Below are 25,331 nucleotides of genomic sequence, written 5' to 3' on the forward strand. Positions count from 1 at the left end.
TTACAAAAAAAAAAAAAAAAAAAAAAAAAAAATAAAAAAATATATAAACTCAGTGACCAATATAGCCACCCTTCCTTTCGATAACAGTCACAAAACTTCCATTCACGGATTCAGTCAGTTTCTTGATCTGGTCTGAACCCACATTTTGTGCAGCCACAACCACAGCCTCCCAGACACTGTTCAGAGAGGTGTACGGTTTACCGTCACTGTAAATGTCCTGCTTAAGAAGGGATCAAAAGGTCTCAATAGGGTTTAAGTCAGGTGAAGAAGGGGCCATGTCATTAGTTTTTCATCTCTAAGGCCTTTACTGGCCAGCCATGCAGTGGAGTACTTTGATGCATGTGATGAAGCGTTGTCTTGCATAAAAAAGTCTTCTTGAAAGATGCAGATTTTTTCCTGTAACACTGCTTGAAGAAAGTGTCTTCTAAAACTTGGCAGTAGGTCTGAAGGGGATCGCACACCGGCCGCGCAGCTCAGCGCCGCGCCGTTCTAAAAAAATTTAACACATTGTTTTCTATGAGTGTACGCACACCGGCACCGACAGGTGGCGCCTGTCCGCGCGGCCCAGCTGTGACTCAGGAAGTTGTTCAAATCCCTGTCGTGCCACAAAGCGCCACGCACATAGTTTAACATTAAATAACATCATACGTGTCCTACATCATTAATAGGGTTGGGAACCGATAACCGGTTCTTATTCAGAACCGGTTCCGTTTTTTAAACTGAACCGGAACCGCACATAATTCTTAAGTTTCGGTTCTAAAAGCGGTTCTGATGCGAGGCACGTGCAAAGCGCTTATGTCTCTTACCTCTCTTACCTCATGAATATTAATTACGTTGAGCCACTGTTTATACTCGCGCAACCAAATTAACCCAGCTTACCACAGAAAACATTCGGGCTGCTGAGGTAAGCTTTGTATACTTCTTGTTAAATATGTTTAAAAGTCAAAAGTGTGGATTCTAGGGCTGTTGACGGTACAGTGCGACCCGCGATGCCGTGCACTTCACAAACTATGAAAAATATAAAATACAGTCTCACCCAGCGAGATGTCTTCAAGTTCGCGTGAAAGCAAACGGACATAAGACTCAAGAGTTAATGCGCTATAAACCGATATCAGTGATGACCCGCTGGCTTGGGGGCGGAACAATGAGGTAAGATATTCTTGGTCAAGGTTGCGAAAAAGTATCAATCTGCACTACCAGTATAGCAACATGCGTTTTCAGCACTGTGCAGACATTATAACTCCAAAAAGGTTCCTCACTTGAACCGTGTGTTGTTTCACGGATGAAAGTGATAAAATAAACACGCACATAGCTGCGCCGATCCCGTAGTCGCTCTGGGGCTCGAGCATCACCCACCGAAATGGCCATGCACATTATGCTCAATTGCTTCACATTTTCACAACGTGATCGCGCCACTTTTCTCCAAAACGCGTGGACGCTCCAAAGCGTCTGTCGTTGCTAAGTAACCTAAGCATTGCTTGATGTTGTGACGAGCAGCCTCCGGCGAAATGATCCTCATTTACATTTTTATATTTCAAAATATATGTATGCATTATATATAAGCCTATACACATGCACATACAAAAATTATTACTTGTACAGCAGCCTTTTCAGGATATATGACAAAACACTTGCTCCAGCATATAAATCTCAAATCATATGTTTGAGAACTACTGCTGCTATCATGTTCACTTCAACAGGTAGGATCTTACGAGGACTACAACAGGAATAAATGATATAGGCCTAGTGACTGAAAAAGTGAAAATATTAATCATTTTACATGTAAAATATTTTATCAGTAATTAATAAACACAAATTGAATTGTTTAAGTATTGTGCATTATTTTTTATTATATGGAACCGGAATCAGAACCGGAATCGTTAGGCAGAACCGGAACCGGAATCGGAAAATTTCTAACGATTCCCAACCCTAATCATTAATGATTAACATTGGCTGCTAACGTATATTTCACATTTTGAAGTAGACGCTATCTGACGAAGCTTGTGCTATTTAATGTGCACTTCCGGTTTACAATACCTCCGAGTTCTCCTAGGCGCGACGCGGTGCGGCGCTGAGCTGCGCGGCCGGTGTGCGATCCCCTTTAGAGTTGTTTTTTATTTTCATTTTCAACCCAAAAAGTTCCAACTAGCTCATCTTTAATAATACCTGTCTGTGCTTGCCTGCCTGTAATGTAGAAGACACTTTCTTCAAGCAGTGGTACAGGAAAAAGTTTGCATCTTTCAAGAAGACTGATTATTTTGCAAGACAACACTCCATCACATGCATCAAAGTACTCCACTGCATGGCTGGCCAGTAAAGGCCTTAGAGATGAAAAACTAATGACATGGCCCCATCTTCACCTGACTTAAACCCTATTGAGACCTTTTGATCCCTTCTTAAGCAGGACATTTACAGTGAAGGTAAACAGTACACCTCTCTGAACAGTGTCTGGGAGGCTGTGGTTGCGTCTGCACAAAATGTGGGTTCAGATCAGATCAAGAAACTGACTGAATCCGTGAATGGAAGGCTTGTGATTGTTATCGAGAAGAAGGGTGGCTATATTGGTCACTGAGTTTATATATTTTTTATGTTTTATTGTTTTATTAATTTTTTTTTGTAAATGTAGAGTTTGTTTATTATTCTCACTTTAACAGGTGAAAAAAAAAACAAGTGAGATGTAAAATCTTTGTTTTTCATTTAGTTGCCTAATAATTCTGCACACTAATAGTTGCCTAATAATGGTGTACATAGAAATATTCTCTTAAGAAAGCCAAAATTTCACTTTTACTACTTAAATGCTCAGGTTTGAGGGTTTGTTAACATTTTGAATTGACCAAGAGCACTGTAGTTGTACAATAACAAAAGTAATCCTCAAAAATACAACTTGCCTAATAATTCTGCACTCCCTGTATATGAGCAGAGCTTGCATGTCCACTTCATTAAACTGTCAGAATCCTGGGAAATTGGTCATTTTTCTGTAAAAAAAACAACAACACCAAGATTATTTAAATGGTTATTTTATGCAAGCCTAAAATCTGATGCATTTGATCAGGGCCATATACTATGGAGCGTTTCAGAATTACAGAGGTCCCACAACAAATCTGCTTAAGGATTAATACATGGCTAATAGTTAATTCATAGTTATATGAAAATTAATGAACTAGACTCTTCATAATAAATAGAATTGGTTTAAATGACATAAGTAGAATTGTCATTCTAACTGTACTCTCTTGACGCTTTATATAAAAGTTGAGGTAAAAGTTTGTAAACAAACACTGTGCGTTTGTGTGTGTGTGTGTGTGTGTGTGTGAGAGAGAGAGAGAGAGAGAGAACACGCGCGTGCATGACAGAAATATCTGCACGACGGCGTTGCAAACATGACCGCGGAGTGCCATAACTTCCATTGGTTCGTCAACACCATTACAAACGTATTAAATGTTGCACGTCGCCTCGTTTCTGATGTGGACATTGTGTAATGGCATGGCTTTGTTATTGTTTTATGTCTCGTCACACTGATACCTCCATACGCGACGCGCAACATTCAAAACGTAGCATCAATTGTAACGTATTTTCGTTGAGGACAAAAACTCTAAATAACACGGAAAATATACATTTTCTTATATCTTGCGACGTCACGTCGAATCTGGTCTGGACAATTAACTTACAAAGTACATTACATTAACCGCGTCAATAAACTCTAAATTCAAAACAGCGTTTTGTAGTTTCCATCGCGAGATAACACTGTATGTTATTTAAGATTTCTGACAAAAAAAAGAGTCAATTATTAAAATGTTTAACGTTAGCTACTTACATTGTGTGTTGCACTCTTTCACAAGGGAATTTACCTCAGCTTCTGTAAACCGTAACTCCCGCCTTCTTTGATATGATTGGCCAGTAACACCCGCGTTTTTTGATTCAATTGGCCACCAACACTGGCTGACCGCAAAATTAAACAGGTTTTCCTTATAAATCCTTAAGTTAATTTCCTTAATATTCGGTGGTCGGCGCAGTTTTACTCGTATATAGATTCGGTTTGCGTACAAAAGCTGCAAACACTTCATTAATTTGGATATTTATTCGGCCAGATCAGTATACAGTTATAGTTTAAACCAATATGAAACAATATAACTTAAAAAACGTACCTTACATGTCGCCTGCACAACGTCCGTCAGTCACCAAGGATGCGATTTTTTAAGTAAAGCCCGCGAAAATGTGAATCAGTTCTTTCAACAAACATTTTTTAGTTTAAATAACAATTATCCTAGTTTATTCAACTTTTACCCTAGTTTAGGAAAAAAAACTTAAATTTTCTTGTTGTTTCAACAATTTATAAAAGTGTAGTTATGTCTACAAAAAAAAAGTAAGTTGAAATAACTAATTCACACAATTATTTTTTACAGTGCATGTAACAGTCTTTGAATGGGGAAAACATGGAAGTGGTGGCTTCTAAATTCTTCCCTGTTTGGATCCGAATGAATGAATAGGGCTAGGCTAAATGGTAACACATTCATGACACGCTGTGAAAAGATGAAGTGCACACATTGAAAAAAGATAGGTATGTAAACATTCTTCTAAGTTGAGGTAAGAACATAGTAAAATATTGAAAAACGGTGGTGTTTTCCTTTAAAGGACAAGTTCGGTTTTTTTAGACTTAAAGCCCTGTTTTCAGATTGTTTATGGTGAAATAGAATGGTTTTGACTGAAATTTCGACATTTGCGGCTGCCCCGAGAATTTTCGCGTGTTTGTGTTTCAGCTCAGACCTCTACAATGGGTTTAATGGTGCACTGGAACAATCCTTCCTAAAATGCATTAAACTTTCGTTTGCAAACAGCTGTTGGAAAGCATCTTTTGCAGCGATTTTTGTGTGAGCATATCAGTGTACACCCCTGACCACTCGGTGAGTTTTTACGTCTTTGTAAACGAAAGTTTAATGCATTTTAGGAAGGATTGTTCCAGTGCACCATTAAACCCATTGTAGAGGTCTGAGCTGAAACACAAACACGCGAAAATTCTCAGGGCAGCCGCAAATGTCGAAATTTCAGTCAAAACCATTCTATTTCACCATAAACAATCTGAAAACAGGGCTTTAAGTCTAAAATACCAAACTTGTCCTTTAAAGGCCCTTTCACACAGGACGCGGCAAGTGGTGGAATCAGCACACAGTTGCTGCTTTCTCTTTAGCCTTGTGCAGTTGGAGCCTTGTTTACACTTTTGCAATTCGTAGGGCTCTACTCTACGGCGTGAACCTGCTGAACCTGCGGGCTTCTCAGTAAACCTACAAGACTTTTATGCTTGGCATGCTCTTTGTTGTGTAATTCTGTGAAATGATAGCGGGCGACTCTTGAGTAATTGTTCTCAAAAAGCAGCAATGAGAGGAAGTAGTTTGATGAATAATTTGTCAATCACTCGTCTGGTGAGAAGTTTGAAAATACATGGATTTCTTCACATATACTGATTAGGTTATGGGTCATTTTGACAACACATGAAAAAGTTGTTATGATGTTTTTATAAAACATCACTTTACTTGAATGGATGATCATAAGGCTGACATGACACCTTCATAACCATGACATGACACGTGTCATGAATATGAAGGAGATTGTATGCACATTTATGACAACTGTCATTAAGTGTCATTTGTTCAATTATGTCATTTGTAATGCAAAGATGACATTGTTTGAGATGTTTTTGTTATGACAATTTGACATTAACCAATACATCATAACTTGTCATGACAACTTGATATAACCAAGACAACATAACTGACCACTTTTTACCAGTGAAACAAATTGAATTTGTCATTAAAATGTCATTAAGTGTTAATACTCTGTAAAATAGTTTTATAACAGTTTCATGAATATTTTTCTTGACCACAACTACAGTGGTACAAATATAATTTGTCATTAAGTGTTAATACTCTGTTAAATAGTTTTTTAACAGCATCATGAATATTCTTCAGTTCATAATGTTTATTTGACCGAGTATTAATAATATTTGACATATTAGTAACATTTAATGACATTTAAATGACAGTTTAATTTAATGTGAACCCACAAAGCTAGGTAGTTTCTTAAGTTTGATAATTATTGTTTATGACAGAACTATTTATTTATTAACAAGTTGCTGTCCTCGAAGGGAGCACTGAACCTGAGTTCTTAACCTTCCAAGAGACTGAACCTTTATCCCCCCATTCAGATTTGCACAGACGAAGAAGAAGGAAGGAGATGAGGAGGGATGCCGGAAAAATTCCAGCTGGATGCAAAGGCAAATTTAATCTGTTTAATCACTTTGTATAGTGTGTCTGATTAAATTACATGTTAAGAAAAAAAGGAGGTGCACAATACAACATTGGCCGGGTTAATGCAAGATACAAGATTAATATGTTAAAAAGCAGCTCTTTTCTATACCCTAATCTAGGGCTGGGCGATAATTCGATAACGATAATTTTACCGATATAAACTTTTTCGATAAAACGATAAGGACAGTTCGATAAGTGATCGATAATGTTTAAGCACTGTGCGTAATGTTGCGCGAGCACTTCCGGATGCGGCACGCGCTCTTGGTTTACAATCACAGTGACAGTCAGACTTGAAGGAGTGGAAGATGAGGCAAGTTATTTATTTATTAGTAGAGACCTATGATTTTCGCGATGCGGATAACGCGGACGGAATCACGGAATCCAAATGCGCGGAAACATTTTCTTGTGTGTAATGTTGGACGCGCAAACAGGGTTCGTCAAACACAGCAGACACAGGTGCGTGCAGTATACTTTACTTTCATTCAGCGTCCGCCTTGCGCACGCACACGTCCGCCCAGCTTTAAAAGTATATTTACAGGACATTCACAAATTCAGGAAACTGAGGAAAAGCAGCAGATCCACCACTGCAGTGAATATAGTGTTTGGGTATGTGCGCTCCCACAGCAAAGTGACACCCTTGACATCCATTTATCAGCGTGTATAGCTCGTATAGACGGTTTCATCGGACGCACGTGATACACGTCTGGATCCGAACCTTACTTCCGGTTTCGTTTTTTTTAATGGTCTGACTAGTTACTAAACTGATCTCTTGAACGAATGCCTCGTCGAAAATAACAAATGTTTTGGTTTCCTAGGTAATCTATGTGTTGTTTGTTTTGCTTGTTATATAAATAAACTACGTTTAAAGAACTTTGTTATTATTTATTCTTAGCGGAGTTTACCGGAAGTTACGTGCGGACCGCGACAGCCGCTTGTTTATGTTGTTACTGCTGAAACGGTCTATATGTATAACACACGCGTGATCACTGAACTAAGTTTTCTTTCTTGTTTAAGTGAACATAAACAGCTGTTACTCAGTATATTGAAACTTAAAGCAGTCTGTCTTGGGTCTTAAAGGGACAGTAGTCTGCTGCTTTTGTGTCAGAAAGTGTTGATTTCATAACAAATAGATTTACATTTAATACAGATGCATTAAAACAAGATTTTAGTTTTTGTATTTGTCATGTTCTGAATAAAAAGTAGTTTAAAACCATTATTAACTGTCTGGTTTTTACAATTTTCATTCAGGAGCAAAAATCTGCCTTTAAATTTGACAGGAGTAAAGATTTGTTATTTATCATGATAATTATCGATATCGACTGATATGGAAAACATTTTCTCGATAATTTTTTGAGTCATATCGCCCAGCCCTACCCTAATCTGCTTTTGGTTCATTTTAGTCAAGATGTTGATGTATTGAGTTTTATATTAAAATATATGTTATCCTTTGTTGAATACTTCTAATAGTACGTTTTATTCAGGTATTGAATGTTCTTATTATATGTTCCCATGTTATTTTGACAGAAAACACACAAAGAATCTGAAAGGGCTTCATTGCCAAGTATAAAAACTTGGGGAAAAAGGGGATTGGTCTTGGTTAAAGGAGCTTTCAGTGCAGAAGAAAGACAAACATATTGCAGACATACATAGGAATTACACAGTGAAATTAAAAGAATATAACGCACAATATAAATAAAACTCATTTAAATAATCCAATATGATACTGTAATAGACATGTTAAAAAATAGTTTTAATGAAAAGCCAGATAATTGTTATTGGAAAGTCAACAAACTTGATGTCACAGTGGTTTAAAGTTTTTTGACCTCTGTTTCTCACGCATAGAGAAGCTCATGAATGTGAATATTTAGATTTTATTTCCCTTTTTTGTCTTTCCTTCCTAGATGTTAGCCAGGCACAGTGTATCTGAGAGCATTTTGTCTGCTGTGTCCTAAAAGGTTATCAGAAAGGAAGTGTAGAAGTTATTGCACTTACAGTACTCAACTTAGAAAAAGGACGAGAGAGCTGAAAGATGGTCGCATACAGAAAAACAACTTATTTCTACATCATCTGGTTTTTCCATATTTTAGGTAAGATTGTTCAATGTTCAGTGTTTCTGATGTTAACTGATCAGGTCTATAAATAAACATTCAAGTGTATAATTTAATTTCATGTGATGATATAATATTGTTACAGTGACATGTGTTATTACTTATTGTGTCAGTGTTAAGCTAATAATAGTTGATGTATTGTTTGTTTAGGTCCTGAATGCTTTAGTGATGGATCATACAGTTATGATACAAGACATCTTTCAGTAAAGAGTGGAGGATCAGTCACTATCCCATGTTATTATGACAGGAAATACACACAACAGATGAAATTCTGGTACTCAGAATACGATAACATTCGCATTTACACAAACACTACAGCTGGAGATGTGATAGTAATTGATGATCCTGCTCAGAGTCTTTTTACTGTGACTATGAGAAACCTGAAGGGTGGACACAATGGGACTTATTATTGTGCTGTAGAGACTGGTGAACAACCAGGAGACATGACCACCACAGATGACCTTTATCTCCATGTTCAACCTGGTATTATAAAATAATTTACTTTTAATTGCAGTAGTTTTTGGAAATATTACTGTAATTTAGATTCTTTTATCTCTTTCATTTCTCATGTAAATGATGATCTGAAACAACACTCCTGTGATGACAGCTCCTGATGTCTCTGTGATGTCCAGCAGTGTAACTGTAGATGAAGGTGGTAATATCAGTGTACAGTGTCTCTACAGCAATAAATATAAGAATAAACACAAACAGTGGTGCAGATATAAAGACAAGAGCTGTTACACATCCCAGAATGCATCAATTGAGATCAGTGATGATGGGAGAGGATCTTTGACTGTGGTGATGTCTGGATTGATGAAGAGTGATTCTGGCTGGTATTACTGTTCTGTAAATGTTCAACAGCCTCCTGTTCAAGATCTACTGGTTCCTGTACAAATCACAGTCAAAGGTAAAACTCAATAATCAATAAAATCAAGACTTTCTGCATACGAACTAGTTAATAGTTAAACTTGTTTTGCTCTTTTCTACTACAGCTGCTGCAACCCCAGACAACAGCACTGAAAGCAAGTTAGTATTAAGTCTTTTCTAGTTACATTAAGATTAAAGTAATGTTTCTGGTAATCAAACAGTTCAGTAGCTAAAGTCACTGGTGGCTGCCTGCAACAGGCCAATGTCATGGGTTTGATGCCACTCTCTCAGAAAAGAGGTACAAAGCTGTCACTGAGGTGGTACCCTTTCAGAAAGATTGTACTGCATTCAATTTTTTATATAAATATATACATACTGTAGCGCTTTTCACAATTGTTTCCACGCAGATTTACATTAATAAAAGAAAAATCATACATAATAACAGAAAAATCGATAAACAAAAGCAGCAAAATACAGTGGCTTAGATTAAACCATACTAGCGAGAGTAAACAGTGATTCTTGGGAATTTGGATAAAACAGATTTAAATTTAAAAAAAAAAAGTAAGTATAATTACAAAATCTGAAGGTTTATCATTATAGACCAAGGTCTTGGCTGTTAAGCAATTTACTGGTGCAACCTCCCCTGTTTGTATTTTTTTTTTTCATAAAAATAAATTTTTCCAGTTATTACTCATACAACATTTACTTTAAGCCTTAAAAGAAGAAGTAAAGATTTTTTTTATATAATAAACATATTTTTGTATTAATATAGACTATTAATTTAATAACTCAACAGCACTGAAGAAACATATTGTAAATATATTCATTTAAAACAAATAAAACTCCGTCTGACGGTGGTGACAATAATCTGACAGTGGTGACAGTGGCCTCATTATTCCAAAATGTAAACCAGTCAAGTCAATGGCTTCTTGCTTAAACTTTATGTAAATATTCGGTCCAAAAAATAACAATCCTGAGCACTGTGATGAACAAATATCAAATCATAAATTCCTAAAATACATAAAACCTGACAGAAAAGACGTGGTGACATCTGACGGTGGTGAGAAAAACCTACTCTTTCACATGAAATAGATGAGTTGTTCACATTAGCCATCTTGTTTCCCCTCTGTTGCTAGCTACTTCAGACCTCTTTTTAAAAATGATAAATTTATTTCATAATCTAATCTAATATTTTTTTTTACAAAGATGACGGTGTTGACATGTTATGGTTGTCACAGTAGCAGTGTCCAAAAATATGAACAAGTTAAAGAGAAAATATCAAACATACAGGAGCTTGAGTGATCTTGAAGCATGCAGTAGAGCTGAAGGTTTGAAAATGGAGTCCTCAGGAATGCAGTTGACCCTATAGTTGTCTGATTTTTTTGCTTTTTATAAATATCTGACGGTGGTGACGAATATGTGGGACACATTTTGAGCAATCACAAAATAATAGTAAATATTGTTCAAAACTCACTGTTTGTTCATGTGGTAAATATATTATTCTATACAATTATTACTTTTGGCTTTTTTAATCAAGTTGAAATTATTATCTCTTAACCGAGGACAGCTGATTTTGTAGGCAATGGGCCAGCATATAATCATTAAATTAATAAAAAATCAAAATAAACCTATAAGAGACCCTTACATATGTGCAAAGGACCCCCTGATTATAACTTTGATTCTTTTTCTTGATGAAAATGTTATTGATTTCCAACAGAATTATCACTTTTCTTAGTGGGACATGTTTTTGCCAAAGTTTCAAGAATCAGTGTAAGTATTAATGTAACTCATAGAAGAGGTGCTAAGTTCAGCTGACTCCCCAGGGGTTGATATAGAGGATGTATTATATAATAGTTATGATTATATAAAATTTTATGGGAATTAAAACACTATATATATACACACACACGAATATGTAGATCAAACGGGGGCAGTCGGTGGTTGTTTGTCTGACATTGGCTGGGCATAGGGATGGGAATTGATAAGAATTTAACGATTCCATTATCGATGTTGCTTATCAATCCGATTCCTTATCGATTGTCTTATCGATTCTCATTGGGTGAGGGAATAAGCACAAATTTGTATGTTTGTATTAACTCGCTTTAATATCTGTTTAGAAGACACAGAACAGAGTATACACAAATTATGTGTAGCAACCTCAGAACAAACTTAAAAGTAGGTGAGCTACTTCTTAAAGTAAAGACTGACATAAAACATGCAACTTTTGGTCATGCATGCATTTATCATTTTCTTTTGAAAAGACATGATGCTGGACAAAATACAGCAAATTAAGCTACCGAAATGCAGAAGCGTCTACTGTGGCAAACGGATGCAAACCCTTTACCACAAACTTAGTCACTGCTCGGCAGAGGTGGACACTACTTGAGTTTCATTTTCCAAGCATCTGTGCTTTATCAGAGTGTTGTCTTGGGAAAAAATTTACTTTACTAAAAAATTTTCAATACATTCTAAAGCATAGAATCATACTGTGTATTCCTTTTATATTGCATATTAAAATTGATTTAATACATAATTACATAAAAATTGTGTACTTTTACTTTTCTTGAGTAAAAGCACTTTTTACTTAAGTAAAAGTAAAAAACATTACTAGATTTAAATGTACTTAAATATATTATGTACTTAAGTAGTGTCCGCCTCTACTGCTCGGTGAAATTTGTTTATCCTCGCCTCTGTCATTTTATTTCTCCCTGCTTCTATAAACGGAGTAGCTAGAGGTGCACGAGAGACACTTTCTGCAGCCTCTGAGCCAGTGTGAGAGCCAGCCAGATGGACAATGACAACGGAGATTATCCGTATAGTAAAAGTTTACATAATGAAATGGCCCTCACATTAACATTAACACATTACCTTCGGCATTAATAACAGATGGCGTCCCGTTAGCTCCGCTGGTGCTTAACTCGCTGGTGTAGTTGTGTAATACTGTATCAAACACGCGACCGTATTGTCGTAGTTTCGTGTGAAATATAAGTTATTGATTCAACTTTTTCAGTGTTTCACGAAGCCTCGCGCTGCCCACCACTAAATATAACCAAACTTTGGATCGTTCTGTCTCAATGCAATGTTTGCTGCGTTCTAAACCAAAACAACACAGCGTATGTGTGAGGTCATGACACATTTGCAACGAGCGGAACCGATAAGCGGAATCGTTAAGCAGGCATGCTAACGGTTTAAAGGAATCGATTCACTGGGCACCGGTTCTTAAGAAGAACCGGTTCTCGATTCCCATCCCTAGCTGGGCATCACGTTGAAGTGGTGGGATGACCTTCATGGCAGCCAGAACTGGGTCTGTTAGTCTCATTGTTCTCGGGATTGAGGACGAGACAGGGAGAGAGAAACAAAATTCTATTAGCATAGGGGCCAATCGGATGTAATGCAAGTGTCATACAGTACTGTGGTTTAATATCGGTTCAGTTCCAGACAGGCTAACTATTGCAGCATAGGTATATTACCCAGGCGAGTTATGTGAATGCTTTGTTAAAGAGAAATGTCTTTAGTTTAGACTTAAATTGATTGACTGTGTCCGATTCTCTAACATTATTTGGTAATTCATTCCAGAGCTTAGGGGCTAAGTAGGAAAGGGATATGCCAACTTTAGACACTTTTGATACTCTATGGATAATTAAGTGCAGTGGCGGAACTAGAATTTTTTAATGGGGTGGCCAGGGGGTGGCCAAAGCTACTTTAGCATAAATGAATCTTTTGATCGCATTAAATATAAACATAATAAGAGTGAATTTTAAATCTTTCTACTGTATTTCTTATACATCTGATTTACTGTCTGTTAAAGGGATTTACCCAAAAATGAAAATTCTGTCATCATTTACTCACCCATGTTGTTCTAAACCTGTATTTTATTTTAATAAACACAAAAGAAGATATTTTGATAAATGATGGTAAGCACACAATTAATGGTATATTCATTGAATTCCATTATGTTGTTTTTATTCCTACTATGGAAGTCAATGGTTACAGCTGTGTGCATACCATCATTTATCAAAATATCTTTTGTGTTCATCAGAAAAAAGAAATTTGTACAGGTTTAGAACAACATAAGGATGTAAAAATGATGACAGAATTTTCTCATATATTTTGACATATGAGCATTTGTCCGTTTAAGCCAAAAAGACGCGAAGTTGCGAACATGAAGTCGTTTAAGCTCTGGTGCACACGCACTATCGGATATGCGCAACGCGCTTTCAAGTTCAATGTGGCAATCCAGTCGAATTAACAATCATACAGTAGCCTATAAAGATCACGTCAAGAATGAAAACATGGTGCTGGGTTTTGTTGTAAAAAGAATTGGCAATCTTAGACTTTATTCAGTCCACAAGAAAATTACCACACTTCCAGCATATACGGTGAAATCATGTAGTATTAGCAATGTACGATTTCACTTACACCATTTTAAAGAGATTCCAAGCATTATGTAGACATGACATTTATCTTCTGATGGTATGATAAGTATTCGTTAAGTTACAGTATTTTTTCTTACGCGTTTTTGAAAAGACATCACTGATGGAGAGATAACAGAACGCGCAGTATGTATATTTTCTTAATTTCGTTAAAAGCACAGCATTCAGTTTTTATAGACACACAAAAAATGACACTTTAACGTTTTAAATGATGTATAAATCATATCTGTATGTCCAAAATCAGCAGAGTAATCCAAGTCTCTTTGCGCAGTGATTGCAAATTAAAGAGTTTGCGCCGCGACCACAGGGAGGGTTGATATTCATAATGTTTTTAACAATGTGCTGCGCTGCCGCACGTCGAAAATAAACATAGCGATTAAGTGAAAGTAGCGCATTAAATTTGGGGTGGCACACGGGGTGGCCAGTGACATGTCAAGGGTGTCCAGTGCCACCCTGGACACCCCTCTGGCTCCGCCACTGATTAAGTGACCAGAATTTTGCGATCGCAGTGTATGTGATGGATTGTATTCTGATAGTAGTAAGCTATGAAGGTGCTAGACCATTTAAGGCTTGGTAGATAATTAGCAATATTTGAAAATGTATGCGATATTTAACTGGTAACCAATGTACAGATGCCAAAATTGGGCTTATGTGGTCATACTTCTAAGATCAAGTGAGCACTCTAGCAGCGGCGTTTTGAACCATCTGAAGCTTATTTACCTGATTTGTGTGACATCCCCTGAGTAACGATAATCTATTCTCAAGGTCATAAAAGCGTGGATAAGCTTCTCTGCATCCGATGCAGATAGCATACAGGTATGGTGTATTTTTTATATATTTTAAAGATGGAAGAATGTTGTGCGGCAGACCTTGGAGATATGACTATCGAAGGATGAATTGCTGTCGAACATCACACCTAGGTTCTTGACTGTGGAAGATGGCACCACAGTGCAGCCATCTATGGGCAGCTTGTATTCTTACATATTTTGTTTGGAGTGATTCGGTTCAATAATAAGTATCGCTGTCTTATTGGAGTTTAGTATAAGGAAGTTATTTGCCATTCGGTCACTAATATCGCTAATACAGTCTTTTAGCTTAGCTTAGAAAACTGGTGGGTTTTACTAGGATTGAGGAGATGTAAAGCTGAGTCTGCATAGCAGTGAAAACTTATGTTGTGTTTCCTGATGATGTCTCCTAGAGGTAACATATAACAAAAACAGGAGAGGGCCTAAAACAAATCCATGTGGTACGCCGTATTTAACCAGGGAGTGATATGACTCTTCCTCATTTACATAAACAAAGTGATAGCAGTTGGTTAGATACAATCTAAACCAGGCTAAACCTGACCACTGATGCCAATATAGTTTTCCAGTATATTGATATTATATATAAATATATATTATGATTGCTTCAGATTTAAGTTTGATTAGTCTTAATGTGGAAAATTTGTTGATCTTATAGAAGAGTATACAATCAAATGAAAAAAAACTGAAAAAAAACTATACAATCAAGTGGAGCCGTTTATTAAAGTTATAAAACATTTAAAAACTTTGATGCAAAGTCAAATTAACATTATGATTTATGAGTAACACTAATCATAATTAGGAAAATCAACAATTATGATTTTGTGATGAATGTGCTCCTGTGGCATGCGATTTTTACTTGATTTGTTTATTTGCAGCTAAAATACTAGACTAAAGATTTAACGGATATCAAATGCACAAATGAAATAGTGAGATTAGCTGTATAGCTCCCATATTTTCACCAACTCCTTCACCCAAAATAATTTTTTTTTTGTTTTTTATTAAGGTTTTTCAAATAATACAAACATCAAAAACAAAGACAGTCAGACAGACAAACAAACAAACCCCAAGCGCTGTAAGTTAATTAAGATGTACAATTTACAAAACTGTCTGTTTACAAAAAAACATAAATATATATATATATATACACACACACACAAAACAGCCAAAATTCTCACAATAAAACAGGTTAGTGTTTTTGTAGAATGGATTGGAGAGGATCCCAAAGACTCCTGAATTTGTCCTGTTTGTGGTTGAGATCATAAGTTAGTTTCTCCAAGGGAAGAAAGGCTGACAGCTGAGAAATCCACATAGAAATAGTAGGGGATCCTGAGGTGTAGACCATTTTAAAATATACATTTCTTAGCCAGAAATATAAAGGTTGTAAACAGAGGTTTGAAGTTTGAGTCAAGTAGGTCTTTAGGAATGTCATTCAGCAAAAAAAATGAGGGGGATAAAATAAAACGTCTTCCTGTTATTTGCTGGATTGCAGAGTGAATTCCTCTCCAAAATGGTTGGATGTGAACACACGACCAGAATACATGAAAAAATGTGCCCTTACAAGACTTGCATTTAAAACAAAGGTCGGAACAACCTGGGAACATCTTATACAAGCGAACAGGTGTAAAATAGATTCTGTGGAAGAATTTAAAATTTTGTTCATGTATGGAGATTGAGGTGCATTTTGGAAAAATACCACCACAAATCCTGGACCAATCTTCAGAAGTAAACAGAACTCCTAGGTCCCGTTCCCACAAAGGTTTCAGAGAATCATAAACTGAGGAATCAGAATGAGCTAGTAAGGTATAAAATTTGGAGATAAGCCCCTTGGAGGAATTAACTGACAATATGGTTTCTTCCATTTCTGATAAGTTGAATCGAAATATGTTTTGCTTTATAAGAGATTCTGTAAAATGCCGAATTTGAAGATATTTAAAAAAGTCTTCGGAAGGTATATCAAACTCAGTTCTGATTTCTGCGAATGATCTCAAAGTTTCAGACGTAAACAATCCTGAGAAATCAGACAGACCTTTAAAATTCCGGTCCAGCAGTCCAATGCTCCTGATCTGAATGGGAAAGTCCGGGTTCAATGCCAGAGGGGAGTGGATGGATATATTTTGAGGGATATTTAAATGTTTTTTCACATCCTTCCAAACTAATAATGTATTATAAACAATCATATTGTCAGTAAGTGAGCTTATCTGAGTTATATTGTTAATGAACCACAAAGAATCTAATCTTCTTGGATGGCAAAATTAAGATTCAAAATCAATCCATGGAGCGTCCTGGCTATTCCTAACCCAGTTTGTTATCATTTTGATTTGAGCAGCCCAGTAATAAAGCTGGAAATTGGGTAAGGAGAGACCCCCAAGGTCCCTTGGTTTACAGAGTTTAGAAAAACCGACTCTCTGTTGATTATTGTTCCAAATAAAACGAGATATGTAGGAGTTCAAAGATTTAAAAAATGATGTAGCTAAGTAGCACGGGAGATTTTGAAAAAGATAGTTTAGTCGAGGAAGTATGTTCATCTTAATGACGTTAACTCTCCCAAGAATGGAGATTGGTAGAGGTGTCCACTTTTCTAAATCTTTTTTAACTTTTTTAATTAAAGAAGAGTAATTTGCTTCAAACAGATTATTTAAGTCTGGAGTGAGGAAAATGCCCAAATATTTAAAGCCTTTTTTAGAAACCTTAAAAGGAAATTGTATCAGAGAGTTATGAGAGTAATTAAAAAACATAGACGAAGATTTTTCCATATTGACCTTATAACCTGATACATTACTGAACGAGGCTAAGGAATTCAAAACGGCAGGAGTAGAAGTCTGCAAATTCTCTAGGTATAAAAGAACGTCATCCGCGTATAGAGAGATGACGTGTTTTTTCCCTTTAATTTTAATTCCGGATATATCAGGATTAGTTCAATGAATAAAGTAAACAATAAAGGTGATAAGGGACATCCCTGTCTGCAACCTCTAAGTACTGGAAAGCTTTCAGACATTAGACCGTTTGTATTAACAGAGGCAACAGAATCTGAATAAAGATACTTAATAACATTAATACATTTAGAACTTAATCCGAATTTTTCCAAAAAATATGAAGGGCCACTCCACACGGTCGAAAGCCTTTTCGGCGTCCAAAGATAATATCATTGATGCCTTTTTTTGAGTACGAAAATAATGTATAGCATTAAGAGCACGACGTACATTATCCGAACCATGCCTAGATTTCACAAAGCCTGCTTGATCGGGATTTATCACCTTGGGAAGAATAGATTCCAATCTACGGGCCAGAACTTTTGCAATTATCTTATAGTCCACATTTAGAAGGCTAATAGGCCTATAAGATGAGCAGTCTAGAGGGTTTTTATCTTTTTTTAAAAGTAGACTAATTGAAGCGTGTCTCCAAGATGGGGGAACTTCACCTTTCCAGATGTCATTAATCACAGGCATGAGAATCGGGTGGATACTAGACCAGAATTTTTTGAAAAATTCCAATGGGAAACCATCTGGGCCGGGACACTTCCCATTCGGCATGGACTGTATTGCTGAACAAACCTCCTCTACTGAAAACGGAGAGCTTAAATTAAGACGGTCTTCCTCAGAGCATACCGGTAATGTGATATTACTTAAAAAGGCATCAATGTCAGAGTCTAAAGCTTTTGATTCAGAACTATATAGAGATTTATAGAATTCCTTGAAAGTGCTATTTATGATTAAAGGGTCACTCGAAGTGACACCAGATACATTTTGTATCTTATTAATTGACCGGTCATTATTTGGATTTTTTAGTTGATATGCCAGTAACCGACTGGATTTATTGCCAAATTCGTAATATGTTTGTTTAGTAAAGAGCAGAAGCCTCTGAATATGGGAGGTGTGATCCATATTTAGCTTAGCTCTTGCATTCACTAAAACTTTTAAGCTCGAAACAGTAGGAAATTGCTTATGTATTTGTTCCAATCTGGTTACCTCAGTTTCAAGGCTTCTCCTATTAATATCTTTGGCTTTTTTAAGATGAGAGGTATAAGAGATAAGATGACCGCGTAAAGTGGCTTTGGCTGCGTCCCAGATCATGGCAGGAGACACTGTAGAGTCTCTGTTGTCAAGCCAAAATTAAGACAAACTATCTGAAACAAAAGATAAAAAAGGATCACTGTTCAAAAGAGATGTGTTAAACCTCCAACTTGAGGTTCTAGGAATATTGAAAGCAGGATCAATTTGCAAGCCTACTGCTGCATGATCTGATAGGGCGATAGAGTCAATATAACAAGATTGAACTGCATGTAAAAATTGTTTAGGAAGAAAAAATAGTCGAGCCTGGAATATGAATCGTGAGGGTGAGAGGAAAATTTATAATCTCTCACTTTAGGATTTAATTGACGCCATACATCTATTAAACCAGAGTCTGAACATAGATTGTTGAGCACCTTAGATGATTTAGGATTCGATACCTTTGCGGATGAGGATTTGTCTAACGAGGCATTCATTATACAATTGAAGTCTCCGGCTAAGAAACCTAAACCTTTACAATGGTAAGTGAACAGTAAGATTATCTGAGATATAAAGTTAGGGGAATCATAATTTGGGGCATAAACGTAAAGAATAGTTACATGGTGATTGAGGATTGAACCAGTGATCATAATAAATCTCCCTTCAGGATCTGATTCCTTATGTTCTAAAATAAAAGGTAGTTTTTTATTAATAAGAATAGCTACTCCTCTTTTGTTCTGCGAGCGAGAGGAAAAATAGACTTGACCCACCCAATCTCTCCCCAGCTTTAAATGTTCAGTGTCGGATAATTTTGTTTCCTGAAGCAGTACTAAATCGGGTTTTTGTTTTTTTCAGATGAGTTAAGATTTTTTTCCTTTTAATTACATGACCAATCCCTTGAACGTTCCAAGTAATAAGTTTAAGTGAACCAGCCATAAGGAGTACGAGTTAAACGCACCGATAAAACAAACATTTTTGATATAGTGAGATGACAGAGAGTTGGCTTACAACAGACAAATAAAATATCAAAAAACAACTTACAGCGCACACCCACCCCTACTCTGTCCCCAAACGACAGAGTAAAATTCCCCAAAATGAAGTCAACAAATATAGTAAACAAATACAAATTCAAACTCAATTTAAAGACCACCATAACAGATCGGACGTCGACCGAGAACGGCCAAACCAAACAATTATTAGAAACATAAGAACCCAACTGAGAAAAGTGAGTCAGCAGGGGACGCTAATGGAATATGGTAAACGGAGAGCTAGCTTATTTTTTAAATTAAATCCAACCTTACAGAATGTGCATTCTCAATAAAGTTAGCTCCGTTAAATATAGTCAAAAGAAAGTAAGAGATGTTAACAGGGGATCACTTAAATCAAGTCAGAATTCCCGTACAAACGTGAATAAAATCTCTCAAGTAAGAGTTTCCAAGAAGGCGGTGGCGGATTCAGGGGTATCAAAAAAACGAATTCGCCCGTTGTGGAGACAGCGGAGCCGTGCCGGATAAGCGAAACCGCGATTGGAGAAAGTCCGCGAGTGAAGTGGAACCCTCCGCTTTCTCAGGGAGATTGACAATTTTTTAATTCTTCCGACGTCTGCGGTTCTCCAGGTCGTCAACCTTTAGCTGTAGCGCAGGGATGGGCAACTTCGGTCCTGGAGGGCCGGTGTCCTGCAGAGTTTAGCTCCAACCATAATTAAACACACCTGAAGCAGCCAATTAAGGTCTTACTAGGCATACTAAAACTTTAAGGCAGGTGTGCTGAGGCAAGTTGGAGCTAAACTCTGCAGGACACCGGCCCTCCAGGACCGAAGTTGCCCATCCCTGCTGTAGCGTATACACTGTCTTTTGCATAGCTGTTATTTGGGTGCTGTGGTTTTCGCAGTTATCCTCTGTAGTAGAGATCCGAGTTTCGGCCTCATCCATTCGCCTTTCCAGATCTGTTGCCCGATTTGATAAATTGGAAAGAGAAAGCTCGACCGATGCGATGGATGTTTTAGTGTCATCCAAGGTACTGTGTATCATTTCTAAGTGAGCTTCAACAGATTCATCCATGTTATTGACGCGTGAAGCAACAGATTTGATTTCCGTCAAAATCTGATCCATGGTTGCCGTGCCGGTGGCATCCGAGGGCCTAGTTTCGCCGTGCTGATCCTCACTATTCGAGCACGCGGTCGGTTGAGTCGACGTTTTCTTCCTCCCAGTGGAGGGACCGGGCGTCGAAAATATAGGAAAATCTTTATCGCGAGGAGGTTTAGGCATACATTGCCAAAAATGACGTTTGTTTGGGGTAAAAGCGGATTATAATGCTTGGTTTAGCAGGGAGCGAGGTCTCAAGAGCGGGTCACGTGACCACCAACCCAAAATAATTTTTTTTTATAGTTTCTTAAGCCTGTAATAATAGTTTGCAGCTGATGTTCCTTTTGGAAAACTTAATTAAATATCTAACAACCATCAGGGTAATGATGTCTAATTATGTAAATGTTTATTCTTTAAATAAAAAAAATCCCTAATTGAACACTAAGTGTACTGTAATTTTTTTTACAAATATTTAGTTATATAGACTGCAATTATCACAGTCATGGCCCCTAGCGGAGTCAAGTGGGATAAGGTATAGCTTATGGCGCTTTTCCATTGCATAGTACCCCACAGTTTAGTTTGGATCGGGCGGCTTACTTTTGGGAGCTTTTCCATTGGGTGCAGTAAAGTACCCAATACTTTTTTTGTACCACCTCGGTTGGGGTTCCAAGTGATCCAAGCTGATACCAAACGTGACGCGAAAACACTGTAGATCACTGATTGGTCTGAGAGAATCGTCACTACCAGCGTCATCGCTATAATGTAAAGATTAGCTTTACCTTCGTGCTAGCTTGCGCTGTCTTGAGCAAAAATTTTGTCATCCGTGCTCTGCTTTAATTTCCCAAACTCCCTTTTAGCAATAAAAAACATCCACAGGTTGAGAACCAGGAACACCATAACAGTTTTTACCACATTCGCAATGCACATGCGCATTATATGTGTATATTCAACTTAAAGGGCCATTTTACCGATAGGAACATTAATCTTTATGGAAAGTGGGTCATATTTGTAGTCGAAATGTAACATAAATGCAGAATTTTGTGAATTTTGCTGTATTGTGGCTCATAAAGGTGCAATGAACAGTGGATTAGAGCAACACGCTTGCGAAATCACCCTCTTCCATATAATAATGATTAACTTCAACTGTTATTGTCACATGAAGTCTGGCTCGCTCCACGACTTCTGTTTAGCTTAGCTTAGCATAAAGATGGCGTTTTTTCCGTCTGTGTTCGTTTTTTTTTCGTAAGTCCCACCCACTGATCTGTAATAGGTCTGTAGCGTGAGCTGGTCCCACCCATAGCCCCCACCTTGGAAAAATGAGGAATGAGTGTCTATAGTCTTTCACACTCAACAAAGATACAGGATTTCCTTCTTTCAATGACGCAAAATGACGATTTTTACATCATTGAAAGAAGGAAGTGCCTCACTGAAATCATTATTTCTCCCGTCTCAGGGGAAACTGAGGGAATAATGCACGACCATTCAAAAACATGACTGGGGTTCTAACGATACAAAGCTTAATGCAAATGGGTGAAGTTTCCCTTTAAATGAGGCTCAGCGGAGTGCATCGACTAATGATGCCACCGGTTTTTGTATAGAAATTAATGTTGAACATAGGTAGTGATAAACACAAATGTGCAAACATCTTTGTGGTGGTTAATTTTGATTTTGTGGCGGACTGAGAAATAAATGAATGTATGGGGATGTTTAGCATTCCAACAACGCTCTCATGTATGATACAGCTGCAGGCAGCGCAAATACTTCCCGACACGCCTATAATCCCTCCCACTGCGAAGTGTTACTATACACAATGGAAAAGCTAACCAAGCCAAAGTGAGTTGAGCTGACCCGACCTGACCCAAACCAAACCGTGGGGTACTATGCAATGGAAAAGCGCAATAAGAGTGCTCCAGACCAACCTTACGAACGTATGACTTACAGTAGGTAAACTTAACTAAGAACGTTTTGGGGAAACACGTATTAGCTTAATTATAAGGTTTAGCTTAAGGTACAACTTAAGGACGACTTAGAGTGTAGGTATCGGGGAACCCAGCCCAAATCTTCACGGTTATCTGCTACTTGTTTCATTTGGGAAATGTCTGGGAGTACTAATAAAGCAATCTTTAGTAGTGAAAATGATTGTTCTGCCTAAAAGGTAGCGTGTTTACAGAGCGATCCTATCTAGAAGTACAGTGTACGAGACAAGGCAGTGGTCTGAAATAGCATTGCTCTGAGGTGATGTTTCTACATCATTAATATTGAGCCCAAGTGACAGAATCAAGTGTAATGATTGTTTACGGGTATGTGTGGATATTATTACCTCAATGGTACATTTTGGTACCAAATGAATGCATATCTGTACCCAAATGCTACAAATTAGGACCTTTTTAAACGGTACCATCCCAGTGACAGCTTTTGTATCTTTTCTTCTGGGAGTGTAGGGAACATCGACAAACTAAATTATTTTTTTTATTCTTGCTCTATTTTTTCTGTCTTTAAATAACATGTCTTTAATTAAAAAACTTTTTAAATAACTATTTTTCAGCCCCACAAATTATTTTTCTTCTCTGTTTTTGCAGAACTGAAACAGAAAATAATACAAAAAATACTATACCAGCATTTAATGAACAACAACCGTATGTTTTTTTTTTTTTTAAAGATTGCTTATATAAAAATATATAATAATGATATTAATATTTTGGTGTTCAGAATTGACTTCTTGCTGATGTTTCTTTAAATTGTTTCTCACAGGAGTGCAGTGCCGCTGTGGATTCCAGTTACTGCCGGGGTCCTACTGCTTATGATTCTGGTTGGTGTTTTTATCTGGAAATGGAAAAGGAGATCCGGTCAGTTTGCCATAAACTCCTGCATTTTTATTTCATTTTAAACAATGAATGGCACCCCCAGCTATATCTCTATCTGAATTAGGTGTGGTTCTTAATATAAACCATGCATTTAGTAAAACCATAATTATTTTGTGTTAACCACATTTTTCTGTTTCAACTGTAGTTAAACCATGGTTAATTTTTGTAAGGGATAACCCTAATTTGCTATCAACGTGACATTAAAATAACGAGATTTGCTAAGTAATGAGATGTTTAATAATAAAAATGTTTTTTTAAAAACATTTCTCCATCAGATTCCAACGTAGACACAACTAACTGTGTTGTTGAAGATCCATCTGGGCATAAAGCAGTAAGTTGTCCACAAATATTCGTATAGAAATGCATTTCATTTGACACCATACAGTAATTTAATAGTTGTAATACTTCCAGCAGGTTACAGCAGATGGCACCCTGTACAGCACTGTAGAACCTCACTACCAGAACCCACAGAAACAATAAGTCATCATAGCACCTATTTTTCTTGTTTCTTAATTTTCTTAAATCTCAAGACTTTTTAAACAGCTCAGCAGCTCTGCTTAACCAACAACATCTCTAATCTGTATTATAATGCATTATATCTATTTCAAACACCACCACTAAGAATGCCCTCATGCATGATTGCTTCATTTATTTCAACCTGTTCATTGGTTAGGATTGGAAACTGTAGACATAACTTTTAATTTGCACACATGTCTTTTTTGTAGTTCATAACTGGGATAGAAAATTTTATTGTTCATCAGTACTTCTTTTATCATATTTAACTGCATCTCTGTGATTGTGTTTTTCCTTACTATAAAATCCCTTTCTTTTAATTTGTTCAGAACTGCTATTCACTGTCAGAAGTAGGTACAAAAGCTGCCACTGCGGCATTACCATTTTAAAAGGTACCAATCATAGACTGTAAAAAAGATGGATGATGCGACGTCACCTCCCTCCATTGTAATGAATTGAAGACAAAAATGTCCGACCATGGTCGCCGCCATGTTACGTAAAAACGTCAGTGTGGACCCAAGGCATGCGTAGAAGGAATCATCCGTAGAGCAGGATGCGGAGCCGCGGTATCAAACTTCCACAAATGCTCGCGCAACCAATTCAACCACGCCAATCATAACGACACGCCCCATTTATATAGCATCAAATTACAAGCTAAAATGAAACCTTTCCCAAAAATAAACACTTGAACATATATACTACTTGAAAGGACCAAAACCTTCTTTCAGAAAACTTTTATTGGAAGTGTATTGGAATAATTTCGTTTGAATGGAGAGGGCGGGTTTATGACTTGCACTGCGGCGATCAAAGAGCCAGCGGCTTCACTTTTTAAGATTTATGAGGCACACCCGGTACCAATATGTACCTTTGAGGTACTAATAAGCACTTTATGTGCAAATGTCTATCTGTCCATCTTTTTATTACGTGTTGAATTTGAAAAGCTCTTCATATTAATCGTGCATCTTACGCAAATTGCGCTCGTAATGAAGAATACATGACTGCGTCAGACTGTCTGTATCACCTCTGCTTAAAAAGGTGAACGAAGAACCAAATAATCCAGGATCAAGACAAATCGTCAACAATCAAATCCAGCTAACGGAGCAATCCACGTACGAAGCCATTATTGATTTTTTTATTGTTACATTTTATTATAACATCTATTACTAAGAACTTAATTAGGTAAGTACTCTGACACCAAAAGTTTTATTAATTAGTTATTAGTTATCAGGGAAATTAACAGTGGAGGCTGGTGACTTTTAAGAGGGGCATGAATAAAAAATGTGTGTTGAGACTGTCATGTGTCTGGCTCATCATGTCAATTTATCGCATCATGGCCCTCAGAAGTCACCCCCCACCACTGGAATGTAAAAT

The 25,331-nt window shown here is 37.0% G+C and overlaps 1 protein-coding gene across 2 annotated transcripts; it reads left to right on the forward strand.

The window, feature by feature from the left end:
• Positions 1-8,208: 8,208 nt before the first annotated feature.
• Positions 8,209-24,280, forward strand: LOC135767083 (polymeric immunoglobulin receptor-like). 2 transcript variants are annotated; one of them, XM_065276683.2, is made up of 8 exons: positions 8,209-8,386; positions 8,558-8,890; positions 9,015-9,314; positions 9,400-9,433; positions 23,163-23,219; positions 23,335-23,429; positions 23,723-23,778; positions 23,859-24,280. In XM_065276683.2, the coding sequence occupies exons 1-8, from the start codon at positions 8,329-8,331 to the stop codon at positions 23,925-23,927; spliced, it is 1,002 nt and encodes a 333-aa protein (XP_065132755.1). In that variant the 5' UTR covers positions 8,209-8,328; the 3' UTR covers positions 23,928-24,280. The 2 variants fall into 2 exon arrangements, with proteins under 2 accessions (XP_065132755.1, XP_065132756.1); XM_065276684.2 differs by having other exon boundaries at positions 23,862-24,280.
• The last annotated feature ends 1,051 nt before the right edge of the window (positions 24,281-25,331 follow it).

Source organism: Paramisgurnus dabryanus, chromosome 6, assembly GCF_030506205.2.
Source record: "Paramisgurnus dabryanus chromosome 6, PD_genome_1.1, whole genome shotgun sequence".
In the NCBI taxonomy this organism is placed as follows: domain Eukaryota; kingdom Metazoa; phylum Chordata; class Actinopteri; order Cypriniformes; family Cobitidae; genus Paramisgurnus; species Paramisgurnus dabryanus.